Here is a 17457-nt window from a genome sequence, read left to right on the forward strand (position 1 = left end):
GATACAACGCAATCAGTCGAATAGAATATTGTCAGCATACTGTCAGTCAGACAGTGACAATCAGTGACAATTTTAAGTATTTGACATGGCATCGGGAATATTTTGAGTTGTTGATTAAATAATATTGATATATTATAGGGTATTTGATCAATAATTGATTTAAGACGTGAACTTAATAAAAAGTTATTTATTGTGTATTATTTGTGGAAGATCCAAGCAGAGAATACATCAGCATAATATATTCTGTGATCCAAGTATTTTGTTGTTAAAGATGTTCAAAATTGTAAGCGTTCCATAGTAACAATATATTATTAAAAAATCACTTGAACACTTTTCATCTTTTCTCGATTGAGTATTAGTTTTTGTTGTACATATAAATTATTACAATCACTGAATACATAGTTAGTGAAAAAATTTTCACATTTATTAACTGAATTAATAATTTGCAATTATAAAAATAACAGTTATCCAAGAACATTCAAAAGCCATCTCTTTAAATAAATGATGACATTTTCAAGTAGAATGACATTCTAGTAATATTAACATATACATACCAGTGTGAATTTTACTACACGTAATTTGTCGTGTAAAGATAGAAAAAGTAGGGATACCCGTAAAATATTTGGCCTTAATTCCGGTTTTGAAGTCATTTCTGCTTAAACAATATTTAAACAAAATTAATAAAATTGTATATCAATCGACGCAATTTTACACGAAGAGTTTAAATATCGACTTCCAGTTCTACTATCGATTACTTTAGGTGAAAACATAGGACTTACGAAGTCCAATTACTTTTTCTGTATAAAACTAACACTTTCGATAACGAATAAATCGAAAACTAATTTAAAAAAAAATGTATATAACATCTTTTGCTTAGGATGAATGTTTTCATCAACTTTTGCAGTCAAAATATAATTAAAAATTTCCACCCCCGAGATGGGGTGGCAAACCACCCTCATGGTAAAAGCGTTTTTCGGCATCATATAGATTTTGATCCTTGGACTATCCACTACTTATTCTCAAATTTTCAAGCAAATGGATCCATTCTGTAAAAATTGCGAGGTGAAAAGCTTCCGTTCCTGGATTCCACACAGACAATTTCGTTTCGTTTTGATTCAGAGACGAAGCATCTGCACTGATGAAGTTCATAACAGAAACAACAGCTGTCTGTAGATTATGCCTTGCCTCTGAACCGAAATTAAACATAAATTGTCTTTTAATTCACTTCTATCTTTACTCAGATTGTGAGTATTAAGAACGTTTTCTCGTACCTTTTCCTAGACGAATGAAAACGGAATGTGATTGCCTATTTTAGAATCCTTTCCGATTTCCGTATTCGTCGTCTTAGGCTATTGATTATATTCAAAATAAGATAGCTGAAAGCAACTACAACGTTAACGGGGTTTTATTATTTCATATGGTCAATGGACATCTGTATATGAAAAAACCGCGGAGTGCTACCATTTAAAGGGGTGCGTTTTTGAGAAATGGGTGAATTAGTCCCTGGGCACAGGTTACATTAGGGTGAATTCTATGCACTTTTGGTACAAACATATCTACATAAAAATTGTTCCTGGTTAAATTTCCTATCTAAATATCACTTTTTAAAGTCAATGATACTTTTTCTAACAAAAATATATTCAAAAGAAAAAGCACGAAGAAACTCAAAAGAAAGAAATTTTGTTTTTTGTCCCATAACTTTTGTCCACGAGGCTATAGGTATAGGCATTGCTTTACAGAAAAAAAAGCTACATATTTGTTCTTTAAAATATTGTTTAGTAGAGGTAATTAGGATTTATAGTTTTCGAAATATGATTTTTCAAAGTTCTCCACTGACAGCAATTTTGGGCAATTTTCCTTGTTATTTCGCAAATATTGTTCTGTAACTTTAGGTATATGCAATGGTAACGCAATAGGAATAGAAATCAATTACCTTTAAAATGGTCTACTGTATAACGTTGTACGACTTTTTTTAAAGAGATTATGGTTTTTCAAGGCTTTATACTTTTAACGATTTTTTATAATATAATATAAAAATAAAATAATATTATTATATAATATATAATATAATATTATATTTTATATACTATATACCTAATAGATACCGTAATAATATATACTAATACCTAATATAAAAAATATTATTTTTTACATTTTTTACGATTATTTTTTAAATTTCTCATTATAACTTTTTTTTCTTGTACATGAATATACTATATATTGCTCAATAAAGAGGGCTTACTTTCTGTTCTTTAAAATGGTGTATCATCTATATTTAAATAATGGAAACCGAGTGATTGTTTGATATTTTTTTACCTGTATTATTTAAAATTATTTCTTTTAAAAAAATTACATAAACATTAGTCTTAGAAAACATCACTTTAGTATTTAAACGTTGACATTTACAAAATTTTCAAAATCAAAGTCTATTTCTTCGTTAGCATTAGCTTCAATATCTTCCTGACACCTCATTCAGTCATCTTAGAGTTCCCACAATTAGTACCCATGCACATGCACATGCACCCTTTGCAGAATATTGAACAACTAATTCCTATCTTCCTACAACCGCAGTTTTTTGTACATCTTTTTGTACATTTACATGCTATTTTTTCAAGCAAAGCAGGAGCTTTGACAGAAAATGTTGGAATTAATCCATATTTTGAAGTTTGCCCGGCTGAGTCAAGTGGATCCAAAGTATTACCTATAAAAAATAAGATTCAATCATAACATACAATCACATAAAAAAGTTAAAATGAGAAATTTAAAAAATAATCCTAAAATCAAAAATCGTTGCGAGGACTTATTACATTTTGAAAAAGCATATCTTATTCAAAAATAATCCTAGAATTGTTTATAATACACCACTTTAAAGTAAACAAAATAAGCTTTCTTTTTTATTATTATAATGTACATATACCTAAATGTAGAACAATAAAAGGTATAATGGGAAATTTAAAAAAATAATCGTAAAAAATATAAAAACTCGTTAAAAGTATAAAATCTTGAAAAAGATAACCTCTTTAAAAGAAGTCGTACAACATTATACAGTAGAACATTTTTTTTTATTTATTTAACCTCCTTTAATACACAAAATAATTGTTATTACATTAAAATGGTGCTTACTACTGCTAAAAACTAATTCCTATATTAAATACTAAACCTAAACAGAATAGAACAAGTAAAAACAAGTAAAAAAAACACTACAAATACATCTAGACAAATAAATACATCTAAATACAAATAAATACATCTAAATCAAATTTTACAACAACTTTTGTAGACTAGAAATTTGTTTCAGAAGGAACTTTTATTTGTTTCACAGAAGAATTTAAAAAGTCTATATCACAGTTAATTATCATATGGTTACATTCTTCTAATATCTTATTTATGGGTGAACAATCAGTCTTATTAGTTGAGAACAGTCGTTTGTTATTAATTCTTAAATGTGTTTTTGGACCATGAAATTTAATATTATTTATAAAAAAGCAATCTTTATATTTAATGTGATTTACAACATAGTATATAAAAAGGGCTGAATGAAAATGTCTTCTATTATCCAGTCGCTGAACTTTAAAACAAGTTAGCATAGCATTATAGGAAATCATGTAGTGATAGATACCAAACTTTCTGACATAAAGAAACTTCAAGAGTGGTTTTTGAACCTTTTCAATAAGATCAACATTGAATTCGGCTTGTGGTGCCCATATAATAGAGGCATACTCCAAATGAGGTCTTACCAGTGCATTGTATAATGATATTAGAGTTTAAGTTCTTTTAAAAAGTTTTGAATTAGGAATTACGAAGCCAAGAGTTCTGTATGCCTTTCCAATGATGATCCGATAATGTTCACTAAATCTCAAATTTTGCTGAAACATTACTCCAAGATCTTTGCAACTGTTCTTTCTTCCAAGTACAGTGTCAGAAATTTTGTATTGGTTCTCCACGTATTGTGTTTTTAGAGTGATAGTAAAAACATGACATTTTAAAGGTAATTGATTTCTATTCCTCTTACATGTACCATTGCATATGCCTAAAGTTACGTAGAAAGAAGTTACAGAACAATATTTGCGAAATAACAAGGAAAATTGCCCAAAATTGCTGTGAGTGGCGAACTTTTAAAAATCATATTTCGAAAACTGTAAATCCTAATGACCTCTACCAAAGATCATTTTAAAGAGAAAATATGTCAGTTTTTTTTTTGTGAAACAATGTCTATACCTATATCCCCGTGAACAAAAGTTATGGGACAAAAAACAAAATTTATTTCTTTTGGGTTTCTTTGTGCTTTTTCTTTTGAATATATTTTTGCAAAAAAAAGTATCTTTGACTTTAAAAAGTTATATTTAGATAGGAAATTTAACCAGGAACAATTTTATATGTAGATGTGTTTGTACCAAAAGTGCATAGAACTCACCCTAATGTAACCTTTGCCCAGGGACTAATTCACCCATTTCTCAAAAACGCACCCCTTTAAATGGTAGCACTCCGCGGTTTTTTCATATATAGAGATTCATTGACCATACGAAATAATAAAACCCCGTTAACGTTGTAGTTCCTTTCTATAGTACATAATCAATAGCCTATCTATATGCCTTGCAAATGTGGAAGGCAGAGATTTAGGACAGTGGCGGCTCGTGGCCTTGGAGACAGGGTCGGCAAGGTTTTTTTGTCTCCTCATATAGGTATACCATCAAACTAAAAGGCTTAATTCATTATAGGAGATTTTGTTGTTTTTTGCTTTTTTTTTTATTTGATGTACTTGACATTCTCTCTTGTTTCATGGTGTTTCGACAATACGTGTTGATTCTTTTGAGAGTAAATTTGAGAGAAAAGGTAAATCCCGTTTTTTTTTTAGGCACAAATTGGTGGTAATAAGAAAATTGATAAACAGTTTGTTGTAATGAATTGCAGTACTTACTACATAGAATTATACATACATATTGTGCAACTTATCACACTTTCTGAAAATATTTGGACCAGCATAATTTTTAAGTACCTAACTTGTAATAATAAATATCTTGGAAATTCTTTGGCGAACGTAACTTTTAAATTTTAAATCGTCAAAGAGGTCAAAAATTTGCAAATCTTCAAAATTCGAAAAACGAGTATCTATTTGCATATAATAGTAGGTATCCAAAATTTTAAGATATACTTACTCGTTTTTCGAGACATGTATCATGTCGTTGTCTTTTTTGGGGTGGTTCGGAAATATCAAGCGAATCCAAAACGTCACTGCGTATATATTGGAAACTACTATCATTACGAAAATCTCTGAGATTTTGCACCAGCTTTCGTATTCTATTTTTAGAATAAATAATGTCAGTTGACTGATTTTGAACAACAAGGAATATCTTGGGCAAACTCTGTCTTAAAAATATTTAAAAAAATATTGAAAGAGTCATTAGTATTTAATAAAGTTCTCAAACCGATTGCTTCACGGATCGAGGTATCGCCACTTTCAAAATCATCGCCTTCGATAATAAAATCAAAAACTTCCAAAAGCTGTTCACGAAAATCTGCTACAGATACTAAAACTGTAAGAGATAATCTGCTTAGATAAAACTAACCGAGATTTAAAATTTCATTGCGTCTGACAAACTGTTCGCTTTTTTTTCCGAAACAAATTTGTTCTAAAGCAGTAATCCGTTTAGGTGAGCTACACTGGCAAGAAAAGACGATATTCTTTATTTTTTACACGTATCATGTAAAACTAAATTCATTATATGCGCACAATAGTGAGTAAATAAAGCTTGTGATGCAATAGTTTTAACTTTTGCCTGGAGACTATTCAATTCACCACTCATCACAGCAATGCCGTCATAAGATTGCCCCAGTTTGCCCTACCAATTTATTTTTGGTATCAAAAAATTTGAATCTGTTCTTTAAAAAACCAAAAATATATTCTGTCTTATTACTTTTACTCACATCTCTAAAACCTAAAAACCTCTCATAAATATTACCACGTAACGCGTATCGAACAAAATAATTGATAATTTTGAATGACATGATAATCAGAAGTTTCATCTACTTTCAGTGAAAAGCAAATGGTTTTCTAAATCTCAGATTCAACAACGTTATTCAAAATTTAACTATTTGATTATTTGTATTAGTTCATTCTGTATTACGAATACACTTCGAATCAGAAAGTAAATAGGTATTTCTAAAACAATTTTATTAATTCTCTATAATTACTTTGATTTTTAACAAATGCTTCGATCCATCATGTTCACTAAATGATAATTCCTGACAACTTAAAAAAATTACAATATCAATTAAACGACGTAAAACGGCGTGATTATTTTTGACAATTTCTACCGATGCATGCTTCCAAATGAAACACCGACCGGCAGACCGAAATGTGCCGTACTTGTCGCTTAACCTGCCATGCCGTATCTGCTATTGCCCACGGAGAAAAGTAATGTTCGCTTGCTCATCGACTTGTTATGTCGTTGAGTTTTACGTGTAAATTGTCAAGCTACGGATGTTAGGGACGGCTAGCCGAAAAGTCAGATAAATGGCTCGGATCATTCATTTTTTGAGAAGTCTGTTATGCGCAGGGATCACTTAACGCTCGGATTGATCAAATTCGTTTAAAAACCATGAATAAAATTTAGTCTGTATTATCTGATAGATTTTTTTTATTTCACAGATACAAATATTTAAAAAATCTATATCTATAAATGTGTGGGTCGGCACTGCCGACCCTGCCGAACCTGCCGACCCTGACCGGCCGCCACTGATTTAGGATGTTAACAGAGAAAGGTTCTAAAAAATAGTAAGGAAAGTTTTCAGATGTAAATTCGTGTATATTATTATTTTTAATAATGTATTCTGTATCTGCGACTTTCCTATTTTCTTCACAAAAAAAAAGAACTTTTTAAAGGTTTATTTATTAGTGTTGTTTTACGAATTGAATCCCGTTGAAATAAAAAAAAAATCGTTATAGGAAGGCAGAAAAGTATTTCCCAATTTAAAATGTATTTTTTAGAAGACACTACAGTGGACAAAAATAACTAAAAGTGCCAATAACTTTTTTTATAAATCTATATTTTTTTAATATATAAAAATTGTCCTTTTTCTAACTTAAAAATAAAAGTCCCTTTAAACATCATTCTTCGATAATGGATCTTAATTCTTGAGATATATTTGTCTGGTTTATCTTTATCGCGTTAGTAATTAAAACTAATTTCTAATTTTTATCTAAACTAAAATCTAATTTTATCACTATTTAATGAAATATATATAATGCAATACTTTATATTTTATTTCATATATGTTTTATCAATGTCACTTATATGTATAAATACATGCTTTTGTTTTCATATCAACATTCTCTAAGATGAAGTCAATATTGGTTGTTTTATTTAGCCTAATTTGCTTGGCATTTGTCGCTGGTCAAGATGATGGTTCTTCTTCTACTACGAATATTGCCTCAACATCGGCATCGACAAGCACTGGTGAAGATGTAAGTTATTTGATTACTATTACTAAAAGATTATTGGTCGAATATTATTCCTTATGGAATATAGAATAAGAAGTATTTGCATTATCAAATAATACATTTTTATGTTTTCCACTTTTTAGTACCTTTACTATTCTTAGTTGTGTAATGGTTTCCAATGTTCATTTTTAGACATTATTTGTGCTCAGAGTTTTCTTATACATATTTATTTTAGTGATACATATTATAATATTATAGTAAAAACATTCATTCATTATTAAATTTACTGTTGTCCAATGACTAGTTTCTAAATATATCTACACGTGTTTCCCCGTTAATATTTCAATAATTATTCCTAATTATAAGCCAGTGTTAAACTGAACAGCAGTATCAAAGTAACAATGTAGAGGTTTGTGAATGGACTAACTACAAACTTACTCATGATAAAACAACCATTTTTACTATATCTACTTGAATTCACAAAAACAAAGTATTTTTTCTTATTTTTAGGTCTTCGGTAGGTTTTCGTCTATTTCATGTTCTGATATCTTCTTATTGGACAGCCACGTTATCACTCCATCTGTTTCTTGTCCTCTTTGTTCTCTCCATATCTACTTACGTGCTTGTTCCACAGTTTTTGTTTTTTTTTGTCTAGTATCCAATCGTTTATGTTTTCTTTGTTACACTTTTGCCCGAGTTCACTATTATGTTGTCTCTCCACAGTCTCTTATCGATAATACCTCTAACTATTCTTACTTTAGACATTTCCATTACACCTTTTTGTTTTCTTGATTATTTCATTATTTTGCTCTTCACTACCATTATGTACCTTTTATTACATTTTTGAAGATTCTTGACTTCTTCGATTTTTATACTTCTTGTTTTCTTGATTATTTAATTATTTTGCCACTCACTTTTATTATGTATCTTTCCTTCCACATCCTTCCACATCCATCCATGACACTCATACTTACTCCTACATATTCTACTCCAACTCCAAAATAGTCTAGACAAACAGACAACAACCCTCAACGACTTTACTTCGAACAGGATGTCGACACAGATCCCTACAGAACCATCTACAAACTCACACCGAAGACAGTAACATCACAGTTACCTCCAGCTCAGACCAAGGTATCGCACCCCTAACCATTGACATAAATCACATAAGAAACCGGCAAAAAATCCTGCACGAAACAAAATAATTCCTACAAAAATAGACATTAAATCCACCGAACATACACATTTAACAACACAATTCTTCTTCTTCTTCTTCTATTTCTTTTATTTAGGCAAAACTGCCTGTTTTTCTTCAACGGTGTCTTTCATTCTGTCGCTAAATTGTCATTCCATCTTTTCCTTAGGCGTCCTATACTTCTTCTGCCTAACGGTGACTTTTCCCTGGCTATTCTTACTATCCTTGATTCAGACATCCTGATTATGTGTAATTCCACTCTTCTTTTCTGTTCTTTGCCCAGGTATTTATATTGTCTACCCCACATATGCGTCTGATTTCCTCACTTCTTACCCCGTCCTGAAGTCCTTTTCCAGCAATCCTTCTTAAGATCTTCATTTCATTGGTCTCCAGATGTCTTTGTGTTTTGCTTGTATCTGGTCTTGTTTCGGCCGTGTAAGTTATAACTGGTCTAATAACTGACATATATTCCTTTGTTTCCACTCTTAGGTGTTTGTTTTTCCAAATTGTGTCGTTTAGGCATCCGGACGTTCTACTGGCTTTAACATAATTCTGAATCGCACAATCTGAAACTGAATCAAACATTCCAAGGAAATTCTACGTCTCCTCAAAATTCAATAAACTCTTACCAAATAATGGCCTCACTAAAAGTCTATCTATTAGACAAAACTACTAACTTCAATACACGTTTTTTTTTAATTTTTTTTTAATCAAATTTCAAAAATTATTATTTTTTGTCCGGACAAATCTTTTTTAACTTTTTTAGACCATTCTGGACAAAAAAGGTCTCTTGTAATTTTTCTCTAAAGTTGATGGTTTTCGAGTTATAAGCAATTTAAAATTTGAAAAACGCGAAAATGGCCATTTTTAAGACTTAATAACTCGGTTAAAAATTATTATTATGAAAGTCAGAAAGTGACTAAATCAAAGCTTAAAGCCCTCCCTACATGAATTAATGTATTACTAAGCTGTTATTTTTAAGTATTAACAATAAGCCGTAAGATCGTATTGACGCGGCTAAGTCCGAATAAGATGCCCCATTGGACTGCGGGATGGTATCTCTCTCTCGCACTCACCGTAGACGGCCGCCTAATACGTGCTGGCGCTTATTATTATTACTTAAAAATAACAGCTTAGTAATAAAATAATGACACATTTTTTTTACATTATTTGCCATTATAATTGCCGAAGATAGTAACATTTTTTTCGCAACTTTAGAGAGAGGCATGATGTCTCCTCAGCAGTCAGTTGGATACTGACTTCATTTTACTCTATTCACTGCGTCCAGGATGCAGCGACCCTCCACCATCCACCTTTAAAATCCACCATCCAAGCCACCATCTAGCATCCTGCAGTGCGGCATAAGGTTCACATATTTCAAACAAAACACCGAAACATTATCGGTGAATTCCAGTTTACCTCTTATGGTGTCCGTCACCTACAGTGCGTTGGCGAATTATCTTAAGGGGGTAGGCGTAAAATGTCGCTCCAATATGTTTTAAATGCATTCATTTTTTTAGTCCTGAGAAAACTAATAAATATTTTTGAAAAATTTAAACGCAGAATGAAATATTACATTATTACCGAGGGCCGAAAGTCCCTTAGAATAAACAAAAAGTTTCTTATAAAAATAAAAATGTATACCATTTTTATTCAGTTGCAATGCGAAACCAAAACTGTCTTAATTTTTACTTAGGTTAGAGAGCGCGGCCAGCACTCTTATCGACGATTTCACCTCTTGTTAGAGGCTCTTCAGAGACAAAGAGGCTCTTCAAACAAAAAGTTTCTTTTGAATGAAGTAGGTATTTGAAATTAAAAATCAAACTAAATTTTCTCTTTTTTTCATCCCTATAACTTATTAAAATAAACATTATAGAAGTGTTCAGGGACTTTCGGCCCTCGCTAATAACGTAATTAGGGCAGTCAATGAGAGCAAGAAGAGGTTATTACCTCCGAATTCTATCCTACTGCATGGATTTTAATTAAATTTTAGGAATAGCCTAAAAAGATCTCCTTATTCAAAGTCTCCCCTATGCTGATGTGTGCTTTTGTCTTGGGGGCGGTTCCCACCCCTTCTCGGGGGTGGAAATTTTTTTGGTTAAACAACTACGAAAATTGCTAGACAACCTAATTCTAAGCAAAAACTGTTCTATAATTTCTTTTTTCGAAAACTCAATACTTTTTGAGTTATTCGTGGTTGAAAATTTGCCATTTTCATTGAAATATAACAACCTTTTTAAACGGTTTTTTGCGAATACCTTAAAAACAATGCATCTAACTAAAAAAATTATATAAAACATTTTTGTAGCTCATAAAAAACAAAGAGATTCGTTCCTTCTTTAATCTTCTAGTTATAACACAAAAAGATATATGGTAGGTAAAAGAGTTTGTTTTTTTGGTGCATGCTCAAATAAGTGTATTCAACTTGAAATAACAGAGAAACGGTCGATTTTAGGTGTATAATGCTACCAATACCTTTTATTGTGCTTGAAAAGTTCTTTCAAACAAGCAATATTAAATGTCGATTACATTTAAACTAAGCGAGATATGCTGCAAAAAATTAAAGACTAACGAATTTTAAGAAAAAAATTGAGAAGTATATTTAACCCCTCATCCACAAGAATTTAAGTGCATCGTTTTCCTTCTACAATACATTTTACTATAGTGTTATTTTTATGTTCAAAAAGTTAAGCGGGTTTAAAATGGATGGTTTTTGAAAAAAATAAGATCAAATTATAGAGCGCATATTTAAATTTTCTTAAAAATCTTCCTTTTTCTCCATGTAACTTGAAAATGATAAGAGATACTGTTATAAAAAATAAAATAAAAATGTTTATCTAAAAGAAACCTACATTTTTGTATGGCATCTTTTTTTGGCATCTCTTATCATTTTCGAGTTACATGGAGAAATAGGAAAAGTTTTTAAGAAAATTTAAAAATGCGCTCAATAATTTGATCTTATTTTTTCAAAAACCATTTGTTTTAAACCCGCCCAACTTTTTGAACATAAAAAGAACACTATAGTAAAATGTATTGTAGAAGAAAAACGATGCATTTAAATTCTTGTGGATGAGGGGTTAAATATGCTTCTGATTTTCTTCTTAAAAAACGTTAGTCATTAAATTTTTTACAGCTTATCTCGCATAGTTTGAATGTAATCGACATTTAATATTGCTTATTTTAAAGGTCTTTTCATGCATAACAAAAGTTATTGGTAGCATTATATACCTAAAATCGACCGTTTCTCTGTTATTTCAAGTTAATTACACTGATTTGAGCATGCACCAAGAAAACAAGTTTTTTTCACTTACCATATCTCCTTTTTTGTTATAACTAGAAGATTCATAAAGGAAAGAATCTATTTGTTATTTTATAAGCTACAAAAATGTTTTATATGGTTTTTTTAGTTAGATGCATAGTTTTTCAGGCATTCGCAAAAAACCGCTTGAAAAGGTGTTATGTTTCAATGAAAATTGCCAAAAAAGTATTGAGTTTTCGAAAAAAAATTATAGAACAGTTTTTGTTTAGTATTAGGTTCTATAGCAATTTCCGTAGTTATTTAAGCAAAAAATGTTCCACCCCCGAGAATGGGTGAGAACCGCCCCCAAGACAAAAGCACACATCGGCATAGGGTAGACTTTGTTTCTTGGGATATTCCCTACTTACTGTGAAAATATCACGTAAATCGATATAGTAGGATGGAATTCGGAGCCACATACCCTCATTGACTGCCCTAAATCTTTCATCTTATAAGAGCATAATAATTTATATTGTATGTAGTATGTAGGCTCATCATATTTTATTAAACCAATAACTAGTATAAAACAGAATGTTTTCTTATTACGGAGGTCTTTTATATTTTCTTCTTCTTCTTCTTCCTACTTTATAAATAGGCTCAGTGCCTGTTTTACTTCGGTTTTTAGCCTCAATTCACATTGTCTGACCATCTTTTCCTCGGTCGTCCCAATAATCTTCTTCCATTTGTCCACATGTTTATTTCTTCTATACCACACCTCGCTCATATTTCCTCACTTCTTACTCTGTCTCTTAGAGTTTGGTTTCCAAAATCCATCTCTAGTCTTTTGTGAATCTTTCCCAGTAATCTGTTTTTGTTTTTCTTACCAATTGGTGAGTTTCAGTTCTTACTCGTTTATAGTCTTCATATGATTCATTCATTTTTTCTGCCTTATATTTTAGGAAAGCTTTCTTTTTTTGGTGACATTTTTGTTTAACATCTAGTGTAAAACATGGTGTTTTCGTTGACCACTTTTTGTTTTTGTTTATTATTTTCGTTCCAAGGGCCTCTCGGGCAGCGTCCAAAATATTTTTCTTAAGTTTTCTCCAGCTAGTTTCTACATTGCTCCATTTTTATTTTCTATTCTAGCCTTTTTTATATAATGATTTTATGGAGCCATTTCTTAAATTTTCTATTTTTATTATTTCCTCTGAATTCGTTTGTTTCATCTTCTCTTTTCATTTTTCATTGAATTTAATTTTACCAAGTACCAAATAGTGATCGCTTCCCACATTGGGTGATGTCAAACTTCTCACAACCACTATCTGTTTATTTTAAACACATAATGTTATCTGTTTGTGACCACATAATCTACAATTGATCTATGTCCTCTTGTATTTTCAAACGTGTATTTGTGTTAAATTTTATAATCAAAAATGTGTTGGTTATTCTTAGTTCGTTTGCTGTGCAGAAGACCACCATTCTCTTTCCGTTTTCATTGAAGACTCTTTCGTGAAATCTTTGTTTTATTCCTGGTATTCCTTCGTCTCCTATTCTGACATTGGATTCTCCTAATAAAATAAGTAATTCATTTTGCTTGACTTCTTTTTCCGCTAATGTTTGTAGCTCATCATAGAATTCTTCTTTATGGCTGTCAGGTTTGCAGTCTTCTGGTGCATATATCCCTATTACATATGTTTATAATTTTGATGTTCGCCCTAATATTTACTAACAGTATTCTCTGAGATATGTACATGCAATCTTTAATTTGATCTTTATATTTTGTTTTGATCATTATTGCTACACCTTCCTTTGCTCTTTCTTGTTTCGGAACCCCACTATATATTAGTAAATATTCTACAAGCGACATGTGTCCTTTACCTTTTCTCTTTGTTTCCTGTAGGATGCAGATATCTATTTGATATTCTCTCAATCCTTTTTCTATTTCCTGATCTCGGTTATTTAGGCTTTTTATGTTCCACGTAGCCACTCTCATTATATTTTTCGTTTTCCAGTTCGTCGTCCTTTTTCTCGCCTTTGTCGTTACCATATTTTCCGTCCTAGTCCGAGGCTCTTCCGAGACCGGTTCTTTGAGCTTTTTTTATTTATTTTTTATATATGACAGGCTGCTAACCTAACCCTACAACCCTCCTCCTTTATCCGGGCTTGGGACCGGCAATATCACTCACCAAGCTACTCGATCCACCTAGTGAGTAATGCAGGCGGAGTTGTCATTTATTTCAGTAGATTAATTAATGAGAGGCAAATTATTTTATTATTAATATATTGAATGAAGTAAAAGACAGGCGTACTCTCAATCATTTATCGTCTCTCAATCATCTCCGTCTATTCCACCATATCCCGTTAGCATAACTTGAGCAAGATATCATGTTATTGAATACTCAGGAAGTAGCTCCTTGTAGCCGAATCATTTAGTAAACGTTGACCTGAAGATGCTCTGCATACTGTAGAGAGCGAAACCGGTCGTCGGAAGTTACAATAAATGATTGAGAGTACGTCTGTCTTTTACTTCATTCAAAATGAACTCTCACATGCAACATATTAATAAATTCTTTTTAGAAAATTTATGTAGAAGAATCAAATGTTACCGATCCAACCTACGAGATAGATGCCGTGGAAGCGCTTAAAGAAGCTATGGCTCTTTTTCCAGTTGACAGTAAACAGTTGTTAGAAACATTTTCCAAGCTGTTTAATGTCAAACATGAGGTAGATGGAGGATGGAAAGTTGCTGAAAAATGCAGCTATGTTTACATTCCAAATGCAGACTCCTTGTATATTGAATTGAAAGTAATAAATTCTGATGGAGAGAGGTTAATTCTGATATGGAGCTAAACATAAACTATTTTAGTTGTTAATTCTTTGTTAATATTTCGACTTTCGAAATAAAGAAAAATAATTTAATGTTTGTCTTTTATAGTTAATCCCATTTAGATAAGGCGAAACCGGCGGGTTCGTTGGAAAAAATATTCCCATGACATTTTTTTACATAGTCACATTCGTGAGACACCCCAGAATAAGGTTCAAGAAGTCGCCCACGCGAAAAGTGGTCCAAATTATTTTTAACAATTTTTTTTAATCAAATTGCAAAAATCAATATTTTTGGCCCTGACAATTTTTTTTAGGTTTTTTGGACCATTCTGGACAAAAAACGTCTATTATATTTTTTCTTTAAAGTTTATCGTTTTCGAGTTATAAGCAATTTAAAATTTGAAAAACGAGAAAATGGCCATTTTCAAGGCTTAATTACTCAGTTAAAAGTTATTATTATGAAAGTCAGAAAGTGACTAAATCAAAGTTTAAAGCCCCCGCTATATGATCCTGAAGAAATCTGTGTCATTGATTTATTACTTAGTTGTTATTTTTAATTAATAACAATGAGCGGTTAGATCGTATTGACGCGGCTGTAAATGTGAGTGCGAGTAAGATGCCCAAGTGGACTGCCGGAATGGCATCTCTCTCGCACTCAGCATTTACGGCCGCCTTAACACGTGCATGGCGCTCATTATTATTACTTAAAAATAACAGCTTGGTAATAAAATAATGACAAAAATTTCTTCAGGATCTTGTAGGGGGGCTTTAAACTTTGATTTAGTCACTTTTTGACTTTCATAATAATAACTTTTAACCGAGTTGTTAAGCTTGAAAATGGCCATTTTCGCGTTTTTCAAATATTAAATTGCTTATAACTCGAAAACGATCAAATTTAGAGAAAAAATATAACAGACCTTTTTTGTCCACAATGGTCCAGAAAACTTAAAAAAAAATTGTCCGGTCAAAAATATTGATTTTTGAAATTTGAAAAAAAATTGTTAAAAAAAATTGGACCACTTTTCGCGTGGGCGACTTCTTGTACCATATCTGGGGTGTCTCACGAATGTGATTATGCAAAAAAATCTCATAGGAATATTTTTCCCAACGAACCCTTTGTTTTCGTCTTGTCTAATTCATATTTATTTAATAATAATGCTATTTATTAATTACTAAAAGCTTCCTTCAATTATAATTGACTCATAAGAAATTGTTATATTAGTTTGTTATATAGTACCATAATTTTTTCATTTGAGGGATAAACATCTTAAATAATTGAAAATGAATAAACATTGTCAATGTAGTTGCAACCCGAAACTGCTGTCGTATTTTATCTGACTATCCGCGTGACTGCATGCTAAGTATTATCCTGGTTACATCAGAGAGAAGAGCATATATGTATCTCCTGATGGGATGCTAAGAAGCCCCGAAACCGGTAGAGATGCTTGCTGTAGTCTCTGAGTGAACTAGAATATAATACGACTGCAGTTTCGGGTTGCAACGAAATTGAAAATGTTTATTCATTTTTAATTTATACAGAGTGGGCCAAAGAAAACAGTCCACCTCGATATTTGGCAGTATTTATTAGATTTTTAGTAAATGACGAAAAATGTCGATTTTTTATCTAAAGGGGACACATTTTTACGGTACATACATCTGTCAATTGTCAACCACCTCCCTTCCATTTCCCCCACCCTCTATTTTTAAATAGGGAATAGGTGTCGTGTGCTAGCTCATTTGAAAGGTTATTCAATTCTCTATTCAGTAATAGTATCATTGACATAATTATTTATACACGGTGCCCACAAAAAATTATTTTGAATTAAATTAATTGACACAAAAATAAGAATGTATGTAATTTATTTAACTTAAAATACATTCTACTGCTGACAGAATACAGAAAAAATGTTTATTTAATAAATAAACATTGTTTGTTGCTTAAATTCAATATTCAACCTACCAAGAGGCAGATAGGTGGCAGCTTAAATAATGAAATTAAGCGAAAAGCAATGTTTATTTATCAAATAGTTATTTTCCTAACAAGTGCAGAAAGTCATTCTTTTCCGCACGCGACTGCAGTTTGCCGAACGACGCGAAGCGGGAGTTCGGCAAGCAGTCGAGTGCGGAAAAGAGACTTTCTGCAAGAGTTAGGAACAATATTTTTTCTAAGAGTCTTTAAAAAATTACCAAATCTTAATCAATTAATTTAATTAATATGAAAATACATACACAAATTAATTCTTTGACAAGGTTGTCAAAAACAAACTTTCAATATAATTAGTTAGCATGACGACGATCTTGGTATCCATGACGATGATTCAAAACGACTGTTATTGTCTACCGATTTGACTTTCGAATATTATGTCAAAATAATTTTATTTCATCGAATTGTCGCGTTAATTTCATTAAAACAGGAACACAATAAGATATATTTGAAATAAATTAGTAAATAATATTTAAATATTAGTTTATTGCATGTATTATAATTACTTTAAGGCCATATTAACATATCTAAATTAACACGCGTGCGGAAAAGTAAAAACCGCGTGCGGAAAAGTAACACGCGTGCGGAAAAGTAACACGCGTGCGGAAAAGTGAAACTTTCTAAACTAAAATGCGTAAGCGAAAGGAGACATTTTTGCACGCTCGTAGAAAAAAATATTTTTTTCTGTTTTGTGAGAGCAGTAGAATGAATTTTGAATTAAATAAATTACATACATTCTTCTTTTTGTGTCAATTAATTTAAATTAAAATAAT

General features: G+C 31.3%; 1 protein-coding gene across 1 annotated transcript; it reads left to right on the forward strand.

Annotated features, from left to right (window-relative positions):
- Positions 1-7128: 7128 nt before the first annotated feature.
- Positions 7129-14793, forward strand: LOC126880378 (uncharacterized). Its single transcript, XM_050644205.1, has 2 exons — positions 7129-7465; positions 14452-14793. The coding sequence occupies exons 1-2, from the start codon at positions 7340-7342 to the stop codon at positions 14722-14724; spliced, it is 399 nt and encodes a 132-aa protein (XP_050500162.1). The 5' UTR covers positions 7129-7339; the 3' UTR covers positions 14725-14793.
- The last annotated feature ends 2664 nt before the right edge of the window (positions 14794-17457 follow it).

The sequence above is a fragment of the Diabrotica virgifera genome, chromosome 2, assembly GCF_917563875.1.
Source record: "Diabrotica virgifera virgifera chromosome 2, PGI_DIABVI_V3a".
Classification (NCBI taxonomy): Eukaryota; Metazoa; Arthropoda; class Insecta; order Coleoptera; family Chrysomelidae; genus Diabrotica; species Diabrotica virgifera.